General features: G+C 41.8%; 1 protein-coding gene across 1 annotated transcript in view; it reads left to right on the top strand.

The window, feature by feature from the left end:
- Window positions 1–13,757, top strand: part of PRKD2 (protein kinase D2) — a 360,755-nt gene that overhangs the window by 295,964 nt on the left and 51,034 nt on the right. Inside the window, exon 8 of the mRNA XM_078660993.1 lies at window positions 11,917–12,034. Within this exon, the coding sequence (XP_078517119.1) occupies window positions 11,917–12,034 (118 nt within the window). The remainder of the gene's footprint in view (window positions 1–11,916; window positions 12,035–13,757) is intronic.

The following is a 13,757-nucleotide window of genomic DNA, read 5'->3' as shown; positions in this document are numbered from 1 at the left end:
ACTGAGACAGGTGTGAAATTGTAACACACAGAATAATGTCCATCTTGGCTTCGGTATATTGAAAAAACACCCCAACCATTCCACAAGCATATATTAAAGTATCAAACGTATCGCATATAAAGTTTATGATGCACCACTTGTGGAACATTACATTAAAACAACCACAATGTCACTGACATAAGATGGTTTTGTTATAGACTTGGTTAAAATAACAAATGGAAACTAACCTGGATACGATACTAGTATTGCAAGAGAATCGTTGTACATGGTGTGCAAAAGCTGTACATCATGGTTATAATGTAGCAGTTCAATGGATGTTCTATAATTACTCTCGACTGTTACTTTCCAGTAGCCACTGAGTTAGCTTATTTTTGAATATACAGAACCTTGCAATTGAAGAGTGCATGGCTCTTTTATGCATTAGTCATAGTGAGTATGGTTGCATGTAACCCACCTGTAAAACTCACAGGGCTGTTTATAATATTGGGCCTAACTTTAAATGTGGTAGAAATATAAGGATGCATGACTCTTTTCTACATTAGTTGTTTTATAAACTGGATTGTAGAGATGTTGTGGGTTCACCCAGTGGTGACAACTCACGGTGAGCATTTTTCCCAATTGCTTTTTCCTATATCATGCTGCACAGCTATAGGGTATTGGAAATCTTGTCATGGATCTATTGACCTCTTCAGAATAAATTAAATACTCCACAAGTATCTTGGTATTTTAGTGACAACTAATAATGCTGATGCCCAGTTTTGAATGTCCTATTTTTCGCATTGGGAACTTAAACATTTTTTAGGAAGCCTGTTGTCTTGAAGATGGTCTCAAGTAAGCTGTCTATTATTACTCTGCACCATTATCATTGAAATATAATTTACAGTACGAGCAGATACTTCTGTTCAGACATACACATTTTTAACCACACTATCTTATTTTTGTGTGTAGTATAATGTTGTTTATCTGTAGTTAATGTTATATTTGTGTGTTTGCTTCCTGGCCGCAATTGTGTCTATGTACGTCTGTTTAAAAAAATATATATTTTTGAATATATAACATTAATACATATTCATTATTTTGGCGAACTTCATTTTTACTGGGCTGATATTATGACCATAAGTTTGTTTTATTGATGGGTATTCTTTTGGATGCGCTTGTTTTTTAATCTTGAAACGTTGACCTATCTTGCAACTTGAATTAGACTTCAAGAGCACTTTCACAAACAACCCTTGTATGTATGTGTATATTATTCCTAAAAATCGAAACCCCAGTTTGCACACCATACATATAAGAACTTAAAATAAATTGTGTGTTTAAACAAATAGAAAATCAAAGAAGAACACACGTCAAAAGACAATAAACTAATTGGGATTATACCTGGTCACTACTGTGCACACTGGTGCTGTAATAAAGTAAACAGAAATTTTAAAAAATCCATATACATCGAAGAAATACAAGGTTGCAGACACGTTTACATGTGAGACTACTAACTATATGCGTGCTCTGTGGGAAAATACGTTGGAAAATGCGAACATAAAATGAAAATGCAATATAAAACAAGAGTGTAAAACAACTCTGAAAAGTACCCTGTTGGCCAACATTTCTGTGAAGCTAGTAATAACATAGGCAAGTTGCATTTCCAAGTCACAAAACAAGTTCTTAAAAAATTTGACAAAGACAATAACAGAATTTTAGAAATATAGAGAATAACTATCTGGAGCAGAAATCTATTTAGTTTGCAACCCAAGCATCTCAACAATTGCATTAACCTTTAGTGTTTTTTTAATGTTGCTTTACAATATTGTTTCTCTGGTTTTATAGAATGAGCAGTGCTTACCTAAAATACACAGTTGGTGCATTTGTATTTATTTCATTACTTCACCTAACAGGCACACACAATGATGACATATTCACCCTGGTTCTAACTGTCCAGCATTCAGACTTTCTTATCTGGAGGTGAGACATGTGCCACACTTTCTTGGTTGTGTGCCGCAACACGGTTCAGTTGACACATAGCTTAGGATCTCACATTAGCCTTGCCTTCACACTTAGTCAGTTACATTACATGCAGTTACTCTGACCTAACCAATTTTGATTGTTAAATTTACCAGATAAATACTTTATGCTTTCCAAACTTGAAGGAACCACAGAAACATTGCTGTGGTATGCTGACTGTTAACTATTCTCTTTTAGTGTGTCATCACAATGAGTGTCAAACACAACAGACAAATGATAGGGTGATCAATACCTGCTGAAATCTCTAAACTGCATTCTTACTATGCTTAACTCGGTGTAAATTTGCTCAGTTTACACGATAAGAATTGTAAACCAGTTTTCTATTTTCCAGTTATTAAAACCTCCTTACAAAAAGGTAGAAAGGCGTATCCACCACACAGAGCCTAATTTGGATTCCATGGCAGGGTACGAAGCCCAAGTGAGCTAATATTGCATTTGTTTGAACCAGTGCATAAGCATACATTAAGGCATCTTAGCTGATTGTTAGGGCTGCCTCCCTTCTTACAGTAGATCTCCACATGGAGTCTTGGAAAGAGGACTTCCTTTTTGAAACCCTTTCCTCCACTCACTACTCCACCTAGTACCAGCTCAGGGGCATCCATCCCCACCCCTGATATTTTTCAGGCTCCCATACATGCCAGGATCATCACTACCAGGGAGAAAGAGAAAATGCATCCCCTACTGTCCACTATACATACGGGAGCAGTTCTGCCAGACTTGGTGGTGATTAGTACTGCCCATAAGATGAATAACTCCCACTCTACTGGTGAGGCCCCTCCACCAGGCAAGGAGAGTAAACGCATTGATGCAGAGGGCAAAAGAGTGATTGCACAATCATCCAACCACTGGCGAACTCCCCATTCTGTCATCTTCCTCTCTAGGCTTGACCATGCCCATTAGGATGAGATGGAGGTGCTCCTCCAACATCTCCCAGATAAACACAAAAAGTGGAGTTACAAGATCATTACGGAGGGGAAGCAGCTCTCTAAACCTACCATATGCTGCACCCCAGGTGCTGTGGACACAGCTATGAGGGTAATCCACTCCAGTGTCCTTCTGTACAGGCATGTCTGGCTCTGTGTCTCCGGCTTTAAGCTGAACATTCAGCAAAATATGCTCATCTTGCTGTTCGATGGTCAACATCTGTTCAGCCCGCAAGTTGACCAGATGCTGGAAAAAAACATAGGATATGGAGACATTGAAGGCTATAGACACTCTTCAAACTCTGGTTAATCGCTGCTCCTTTAACCGCACCCTTCCGTGGAGGCTCGAAGTCCAACTCCTCAGATGCCTCCCCGGCCTACCAGCATCCACAGGCCCAGCAGTCCTCTCCTAAGGGGTTTTTCAGAGGTTCCTATAGGGGTAATAATTCCAGAGGCAGAGGTAAGAGTGGCTCTCCCAAAGGAGCTACCCCCACCTCAAACCTCTGACTTACCTCTCCTCCCCCCAACCACATAACACTTGTCGGGTCCAAAGGTTCTCTCCCTCTTGGTGGAACTTCATCTCTGACCACTGGGTGTTGAATATTGTCCACCATGGTTATTGTCTGGGGCTAACTTCCACACCTCCCAGCGTTCCATCACGCAAACACAAACTCTCCCCACAACACCAAAGGCTACTTAGGAAAGAGGTCCAAGACACCTTCTCAAAGAGGCCATAGAACCTGTCCCCCATCCAGGCAACATCATGGCTGCTCTCACCCTGAGGATGCCTATTTCCACATTCCAATCCATCTGGCACATTGCAGACACCTCAGGTTTTTTGTCATAGGACGGCAGTACCAATTCAAGGTGTTCTCCTTCTGAGCCACCACTGCTTCCAGGGTGTTAACTGAGTGCCTTATGGTAGTGGCCGCTCACATGCACAGGCAGGTCGTCCACATCTTCCCCTATCTGGATGACTGGCTCATCAAGAGTGCCATTCAACAGAAATGCAGCAAACACACACAGGTCACTATCAACCTGCTTCAAGAACTAGGTTTTACTATCAACGTCACAAAATCCCACCTCCAACTCTAGAGATCTAGCCCTACTTGGGGGCAGTTTTAAACTCTGAGGTTGGCATGGCCTATCCAGATGCTGACAGGATACAGTCTTTTTGAACACTCATTCCTCTTTTCCAACCAGACCGACAAACCATGGTCAGGACAGTCCTGCACCTCCTCGACATGGTGGCCTCCGTTATTGCCATAGTATATCATGCCAGATTACATATGGTTTTGTTGCAGGAGTGCTTTACACACCAGTGGTCTTAAGCGATGGGTCATTGGTACAATCTAGTGTTGATCGGCTGTTGCACTTGACACTCTCTGCAGTAGTGGAACATCAACAACCAATTGCAGAGATGGCCTTCTCTCAACCCAGTTCCGCAAAGGACTATTACAATGGTATCCTCCCTTATGGTATGGTGTGCCCGCTTACAGGATCTGACTGGCCAAGATCAGTTGCAACCCAGCCCCCAGGGTCTCCTCATCAATTATATGGAACTACTAGCTGTTCCTCTTGCATTGAAAGCTTTACTTTCCCACCTGATTGGTAAAGTAGTTCTCATCAAGACTGACAACTTGACAACCATGTTTTATCTTCAAAAGCAAGGGGGCACCCAATCTCTTCTCCTCTCTCACCTAGTCCAGAGCATTTAATGGTGAGCTCTCGGACACAAGAGCCATCTGCTAGTCCTGACCCTTTTGGGAGTGGACAACAAGTTTGTCGACCTTCTCAGCAGGATGCGTCAACAAGTCCACAAATGGGAGCTCCACCAGCATGTCCTCCTCCAGTACTTCCACCAATGGGGCTTCCTTGAGATAGACCTATTAGCCACAGCAGAAATCGCCAAATGCCCAGGCTTCGCCACCAAGTTACCCCACTCACAGTCCAGCGTCAGTGCACTATGGATGAATTGGTGAGGGATATTGGTCTACGCTTTTCCTTCTCTCCTACTACTCCCTTTTGTGGTTTGGAGCCTTCGGCCAACGTCTTACACTCATTCTGATGGCTTCCACCTGGGCGAGCCAACTCTGGTTCATGACTCTGCTCGAACTCTCAGTGGGTCCGCACCAGAGGCTCCCCAACAGGCTGGACCTTCTCAACCAGAACCATGGAGAAATCAGGCACGCTGATTCTAAGTCTCTCAGTCTTGCGATCTGTCTCCTGAGGTCCTCGAGTTTGGGTACCATGATCTTCTACCTGAATGCATGAACATTCACAAGGAAGCACACCAGCCTACCACCTGTGCCTGTATGCTGCCAGTTGGAAGAGATGTGTGTACTACTGTCACTCTAACCACATTGGCCCTCTGGCAGCCAAACTGCAGGATATTGCCTGCTATCTACTTCACTTGCAGGTGTAAGGTTTGGCCTTCTCTTCTAAATGGCTACAGCTAGCTGCTGTGGCTGCCTATCTTCTGAACAAGCAACACAATTCACTCTTAAGAATTCCAGTTATTAAGACTTTCATGGAAGATCTTAAGAGGGTCAATCCTCCATTCTTGCTCCTTCAGTTGCTATCTAGTAAGGTGATGTTTTTAGTTGCCATCACTTCGCTCAAACGTGTCAGTGAGCTTCAGGCACTAACCTTTGAAGAACCTTTTTGTCCTCCACACCAACCCCAAATTCCTCCATAAGATGGTCTCTCAGTTTCTCCTTAACCAATCAATTGAACTCCCTGTTCTTTCCCCACAAGCGTATCCGGTCACAGTGCTGGCTTTCCATACTTTGGATGTTAAACGAGCCCTCACGTACTACATTGACAAGTCTAAACCTTTTAGAAACACACAACCGCTCTTTGTTGCTTTCTACAAAAAAAGGATTGTCCTTATCCAAATCCGGTATTGAAAGATAGATAGTAAAGTGCATCCAAACTTGCTGTTCTGAAGTTTAGAGGACTTTGCCCATTCCTCCTAGAGCCCATTCCACTCACAAAAAAGGAGCCTCAATGACTTTCCTGGGAAGCATTCCAATAGCTGACTTACGCAAAGCAACTACCTGGTATACACCGCACGCCTTTTTCAGACATTACTGTGTGGATCTGATACCTACCTACAAGCCAATGTTGGACATGCAATACTTCATACACTTTTTCAGTCTATTGCAACACCCGTAGGCTAGCCACCGCTTTACAGTCAATGCACAGCATGTGTATCTACAGCAACACATGCCTTGAACAGAAAATGTTACTTACCCAGTAGACATCTGTTCATGGCATGGAGCGCTGTAGAATCACATGCGCCCACCCTCCTCCCTGGATACCTATGGAAGTTGCAGTAATCTTTCCATTTAACTTTACTCTTTTTACATGGACAGCTCTCTACACATCACTTCATTTTTACACTGCATTCTCACTTGCTGTGTGGGAAAGCATTCTAACAATGGAGTCGATGACCAGCGCATTATTACCAGCAAGAGGAGTCACCACACTATCTTGTGACTCGAAAGACTTCTTTGAAGAAAAACAACTTGCACACATCCGCGCCCAACAGTAGGTGGCAGGAGAATGCATAGAATGTGAATCTATTGCATTACATGCCACAAACAGATGTTTCCTGGGTAAGTAACATTATCATTTTGTGGTATCAATCACTTTATTACACAGTTAGATATAAGCACTGACAGCTGAATAGCCTTTTTTACATGTATATTTTAGCTGTGCCTTCTTAAGAGCGATGATGTACTCCAAAATTGGTTTCCAATGTTGATAGCAATCAAACCATCCAACCTCGGGCAGAAGTAAAACTAATTACATCTGCCACCCTCCTTTTTCATGGCCCTGCAGGGAGCTCACTGGGTTTGACTGAACCTCACCACCAGGATATTCCTGGTAGTGATGAATAAAAAGAAAAGTGTAAAAAAGACATTTGACCCCACTGAATTGTTAGGAGGTCCTTACTTTCCCAGGCTGTTGGTGGAAGGTTTATGCCAACAGAGTAAACTTTATTCTATTGGGTGGCAGACTGTGAATTTGGTGGGTATGGTAGTCCATCTCTGTTGCAAAGAAGTACCCTGTCCACCAAACTATGACCCTTAGTCACTGTCCTGTCAATACTGTCAGAGACTAAGGGCCAGATGTAGGTGGGTAAATACCGGTCGGTAATGCCGAAAATCGGTAAATTTCAGCATTACCGACTGGTATTTAGCCATTCCTAATGTTGGTTAGGAATCGGTAAATAAGGAATCGGTAAATACAGATTCCTTAATACCGATTCCTTATTGCTCTTGCTTTTAAGGAATCGGTAATACCGATTCCTTAAATGCAATGTAGGAAGCACATTGAAGAGTGCTTTTGAGCCTTCAGAAATCGAAAAGTTGGTGGTAATTACCGATTTCCCTTAAAAAAGCATTTGTTTGCTTTTTTTAAAGTGCCATGTGGCACACATCCATGCCCGTAGGGCATGTATTTGCACCGCATGTGCACACATGCACATTTCAGGGGTGCAACAGGGTGCCCTTTGGACACCCTGGCACCCTTGAAATACCTCCCGGTATTACCGATTCGGTAATACCGAATCGCTAATACTGAATGTCTTCACATTCATTCCTATGGGCCTCCAAGCCCATAGAAATGAATGGGTAGGTATTCCTTATTACTGAATCTCAATTACCCATTCGGTAATAAGGAATATTAAGGATTCGGTATTTTTTACTGGATCTTTACCTACATAGGAAATACCGATTTCTTAATAGCGAATCAGTAAAATTCGCTATTAAGAAATCGGTATTTCTAATTTACCTACATCAGGCCCTTATTCTCCAGTTTTGTATCCACATGGTTCTTTTAATGAATGCCTCTATCCTATGGGTACTTGAAAAAATGTTATCAAAGGCCAAAAAGTTTGGTCTGTGGTGTGACTGAGGATCGAATTGATGCCAGCAGGGTGGCGGGAGGGGGGGACTGTAAGGTAGGTGGAGGGGAAGTGAATCATGTATATCTAGTGGCTGACATGCACAATGTGAAACCAGAGAACTTGGGATCAATCCCAGCTTCCCCACATAACCAAATTGTGTGATCGTAGGCAATTGTTTTATTTCTCTTTCCTTCCCTTATTTCATTATCATATATAAGAGGACCTTGAAATACGGACTTCAGGATGTGCGCTATTAGAACCATTCTCCTGTGTTTGGTTTAATAAATTATACTGGTGTCCATGTGTAATCGCAACCCAGGCCACCCAAAAGTGCACCTCTAGTGACTTCCCTCTTAGTTCAATATTGCGATTGTTGTCAGTGTGGGTGGAAGGAATCATGAATGTCTTAAGTTCATGTTTTAAAAAATATGACTTTAGGGAAAAAACACTCCTCAATGCACTGATATGATCTGATGTACTAAGGTGAAACTGTTCTTCATGTTAATCAAATACACTTTTTTGAATTTTGAATAGACTTTATCATTTTCCATGCGTTTGTTGCCAGATTACTTTAAAAATTAAGGTTTTCCTAAAGTAAAGTGCTTTAGGTCACCTTAGTTACTTTTTTAACTTTAGCTAGCCTTGCTGTTAAGGCATCAGTTTATTCAACAGCTTCCTGAAGTTTAGTGCTGAGTCATGTCAGCTGCAGTCCAGTGCTGCTGGTGATCAGGGGGCGACATCGAAAGGTCAGGAGAGCAGCACTTTGAGTGTAACTGCTGTATTTCAAGGCACTTTCCAAGACTCTTAACCCACTTAATAAAATCAATCACCTAACCTTCGCAGACCATTAAAAACAGCTCCTGCAGGCACACACACCCATGGTTTTCTGAAAATGCAAACCTCACAATTGCCGCTCCGCCTCCCCCCCCCCCTCCCAAGTCAACAATCGTTGCAAGAAAATCAGTACTGAACTCAGCAGGTGGACTAGTTAAAACCTCAGATAAGTTTAATCACAGTATCACCATACTATACAACCGTCAGTGGCTTCCCATCACAACAAAATTCAAATGCAGCTGTGAGAGCTTGGGCCCGACCAATCGGTTACTTTTAGAGCAAAGACCTGTGTGGAAGCATGAAAAGCAGAGGAAGAAAACTATCACTGATTAACATATCATTACAGTGCAACCAATGTGGCCACACAGGAATCCACTTGACAATTTATTCCGAGTTAGTAAAGTTTAATTATACATTTTGGAATAGGTCAATGTAAATCAATCTCAATATAATCATATAGAAATACAGAAATGTCAGAACTAGTCCAAATCTCCTGAAAAGATGTACCCTATATAGTACAAAGCTAATGTAATAATACAAACCATTAGGGAACTGAATTGGCAATTCAGTGTCATCAGACAGTTCTCCTTAAGAAGCATGAGTAATCTATCTTGACCTACACTATTCTAAAGTGGCAACCTTATTCCAAAGAAATCTAGTAGAGGTAAGTAAAAGAAGAAAAGAATTGTGTCAGCAGTTAGTCTTCAGTAGAAGTACTTCAACAATGGGGTTTATGGCATAAAGCCACTCAAACAGAAATACAGGTCTGTTCTCTATGAATACTCAAGAAGAACTCTCTCCATAAATAAGTACATCACATTATATCAGCTACAGTCTAGTTGACACTCCCACATGACTTCTTGCTTGGTAAATTTCTGTAGCTCTGGTACGACTGGAATATTTCACCACCTTCATCGATAAATTGTAATCTTCTCTCATCCTTGATCATTCCTCTCCTCTCAGAACTCCTCTCCTCCTTCAGCCGACGACTTCTTCCCATACCTTGCTATCAAATAAGAAAGAACTCCTTTATTCTAACTAATGAGGCTTGTCCACACCTGCAGTGGAAACAAAATGAGAGAAAACATTCCACAGTGAAGGCTAAACACAGACAAACGTGAAATTGCAAGGCGAGATTGAATCCCCTTGCGCTCCCTGAAGGCTTTGTTTAATTTGTTAGAACATTCTGCCCTCTAGTGGCAGAATGTTCTAATAGCCTTATAGCCCTTCGAGGCAGGGCTATACCGGCTATTAAAGTCCCGCTGCTTTGTTAAAGTCCCTCGCCTTCAGCTCGGGCCTTTAATGCTGGAGCGGGCCTTTAATAGCTGGTATAGCCCGCTACGACGGGCTATAAGACTATAGTATATTAATCACACAAAACACGTTAGAGTGCTGACTACTCATATATCTGATGCACTCCAACTTGCATCTCAGATGGGATCAAGATAACACTTCCTCGCAAACGTTGTTGCCTTGCCTTCAGATCAATTAATCAAATCACTCCCCCAATCGTAGGCACATTGCTGTCCATCTTACATATTGTAAGAGACTTCAATGCAGATATATGCCTAACTTGAGGTACCAAATTGCAGAACAACTTTTTCTCAGAATTTCTACTTCACTAATTCTACTACCACTGCCTGAAACTTCCTTCCTCTCGACCGGACAAAGAAGCCAACGTATCTTTGCTGCAAGGAATACTTAAAGTCTCACATTTTGTGACAGTTTCTTTTCTAATGTCTGCTGTGTTATAATGGATGTACAAAATTAGCCCTACTATTGTTGCTTTCATATTTCCTTATAAAGTTGTCACCATTGTATTTGCCTCTGGTTTCTATTTTTTAGTGTTTGTTTATTGTATTGTGAAACTTGGTTACAATGAATGTACACTGTTACCTTGCAATCGTCATGCACTACGGAAGACTGTTAAAAAAAGCTTTGACAGGCAAGCTGTTAATTTTAAAGGCTTGAGCACTATCAACACGGAATTAAGAAGCTTATTTATTTTACATTGGAAATTCATCTCTTAATTGACATTTGGACAGCAACAACATGGTCCAAGATACACACTTTATTGTGTTGGTATTGCGTCCAGAAAAGAAACTCTGCATAGATGCATAAAACGTTTTGTCATGTTTGAGGAACCAAGTGAAATTTGTAGTGCGGTTTCTGATCTTTGCATTAAGATTTTCAAGGCAGAATTGAATTCTGTATACTCTGTTACTACATTTGTTTTGTGATTTATTCTTCTAACTCGCAATAGTGTTCAATTAAATATTTAAACAAAAATAAACCTCTCTTCTTCTGCTGTCTGTCATTCCCTCCTCCTTTGATATGCCCAGAGATCTCTGTAGCTACGAATTTATATAATTGCTTATTGTATTGAAAGACTGCAAACTGTTTTTTTTCCAAAAACTAATTGTCACTATAAAGGTGAAATTTTTATGTGATGCTCATCTGACCACATTAGAGCAAGCAGGGGGAGGCTTGGCATACAAAAACAGGGAAGGGCACACTAACAACTGGCTGTCAGAAGAAACGATTGGAGGGACTGGTAACGGTTAGTAACAGAGGCTAGTGATAAGGTTTGCAGTCATAAGCAGTGGATGTTAGGGAGACAGTGACAGGCGGTAGGTGTAGGTGTTGCAGGACAGGTTGGGGACAAGACTAACACATCAACAGGGGTGTTAGGAAAATGCATCTGGCGGCTAGAGGGTGAAACTGGATTCTGCCAGTAGTAATCGTAGGCAAGCAGCAGTTAAGTAAAGTGAGTGGCAGGCAAGGCAAAAGGAAATGATAGAGGCAAGCAAAGATAGCAAAGACTCAGGTGCTTAGCAAGATGGTAGCATAGGTATAAGCAAGGAGATGAGGTGGATGGCAGGGAGGAAAGATTGGTATATGGGTAGGTACTATCAAAGGAGGTGGTATAAAGTGGACAGGCGCAGGTGGCAGCAGGTAGAGGGGCTGAGATGACAGAAGCAATGTTTAAAGCAAGCAGGCGCTATGCAGTGTCCTGTAGAAGAGTTGAACATTAGGGAGAACCCTCTAATAGGAACCAGTGTTTTGGTATTAACATATTGGATGAAATAAGGGGAAGGAGTACCCTTTGAATGAGACAGTTTACTGACTGACGCTGTTCTGTGGAGACTGAAGGAAACAGTCAGTGAGCATTGCAAAGTACCCAGGTCCCTTGTGTTTTCTCTGACTTGCTTGTCTCTGCCTTTGCAGCACCATGGCATACATTCCGTTGATGAGGGTTGTCCAGTCCGTACGACACACTACTCGAAAGTCCAGCACAACACTCAAGGAAGGTTGGATGGTGCACTACAGCAACAAGGACACTCTGGTGAGACATAGGGTCCTGCGTTAGCAGAAGAGTTTGCAAAGAAAATGATAAGAGTTAAAAATAGATTGGTTGTGCAGGCTATAGGAGCGGTCGGTCTCCCGGCACTCTAGAAGGCGTTCTCTTATGGTACAATGGCAGTCATCAGGATATGCCTTACCGTACTCTCCCAGCCACGACCCGTTAAATTGCTGTTGGTGGTTTGTAGCTACATTCATCAACCCTGTCACAGAACTATTTAAACACATGAAGCATCAGTCGCTGGCCAAGTTAACAGCTCGTCGTGAGCGTCCCTCCTTGTCTGTGGTCCAATTGGGATATTATGCGGCCTTCCTCTACATTGTTCAGAGTTTTGCACACTTTGTGAGCCTCTTTAGCACCTCTAGATGTATGCATGGTTTTTATTTAGCAAGTATCAAGATATAAAGTAGGTATTGCTGGATGAGACACTAAGTAGAAATACAATGTCATGGCATGCAAGCAAGGCTCGTTTGCAAATGTAAAGGTTCTTTTTATTGCTCTCCATTTTGATACGCAGTGAAAGTGGTTACTTTTAGGCAAAATGTTCCTTGTAGAGTATGGTATCCAGCGTCCTTCTTAAGGTGGGACTGCTAAGACAAGTTGAATAATTTGGAGCTCTGTACACATTTTCTGGGTTACCTCAGGTCCTCGATACTTGTAACAGCAGTAATGGGACCCCAGACTCAACAGGTCGCTCGTTGGACAGCTTTTGTGACTTTGAGCCGATGGCACATTGGTTGGAGCTTCTGGGCCTGTAGGTAGAGGTGGGCGAGCCACTGAAAGCTGTAGCCTGAAGCCTGGCTCTGGTTTAGCTCGAGGTACTGTTGGAACCTCGAGTACATGACAAGCGAGCTTTCATGCAGCTTCTTTATGCCAGCCTCCCTCTACCCACGGGGTGGTATTACGGCCAGAACTGTCATCCAGTTGAAGTCTCGGTGTTCGTTAAACTTTGTGTTTCTAGGCAAATCCCTTAATCTCCTCATGCCTTTAAAAAAATTAATGTGACTTTTGCGTAATTTAACTAACGCTTCAGTAAAGCTTTCAACTCCCTTAGAATCCAGTTCAAGCTCAATAAAAAACTTTTTTTAAATGCACTGAGATTTAAAAATAGCCCTACCATAAAAAAATAAATACCCATTTCCTGGCTGATTTGTACAAAATAAAACCTGGATAAATCACGTCTTCTCTGCTAAAATTGTGTGATCTAAGGCAAAAAAATGATTTCACCAAAACCCTTTTATTCATTAACATACATGAAAGCGTTTTCAAGTATGTGAGTTCAGAATACCAGTTGTACAAAAACCTATTGTGCTTGATTTAATAGACTGTAATGTTGTTCTATAATAATCTGGGTCATGTACAGTGTTTTCATGACCGTTGTCTTGCCTCTTAGTGCACAAAAATGGTTCATGCTTAAAAACATTTAATAAGTACTTTTCGTTGCATTGCTATAATGTCATTTATTAATGTCAAAGTTTCACATGTTAAGGAAATACACATTCTTGAATTTTGAAGCAGCTTTATCATATTTTACGTGTTATTTGTTGTATGACTTACATAGCAGACATTTTCAAGGCTCAGCTCGTGCATGGATTCTAAGATCCGAGCCAGACCATTGGCTCGGCTCGGCTGTCCCTGTAAATCTGTTGGCTCGCCCAACTCCACTTGTTGGTGCCTGAGGCTCTTTGCAAGTGGCTATCCTTTC

This window comes from Lissotriton helveticus, chromosome 9 (genome assembly GCF_964261635.1).
Source record: "Lissotriton helveticus chromosome 9, aLisHel1.1, whole genome shotgun sequence".
In the NCBI taxonomy this organism is placed as follows: domain Eukaryota; kingdom Metazoa; phylum Chordata; class Amphibia; order Caudata; family Salamandridae; genus Lissotriton; species Lissotriton helveticus.
Note: the sequence above shows the minus strand (reverse complement) of the source record. Positions and strands in the feature narration are given on the sequence as shown.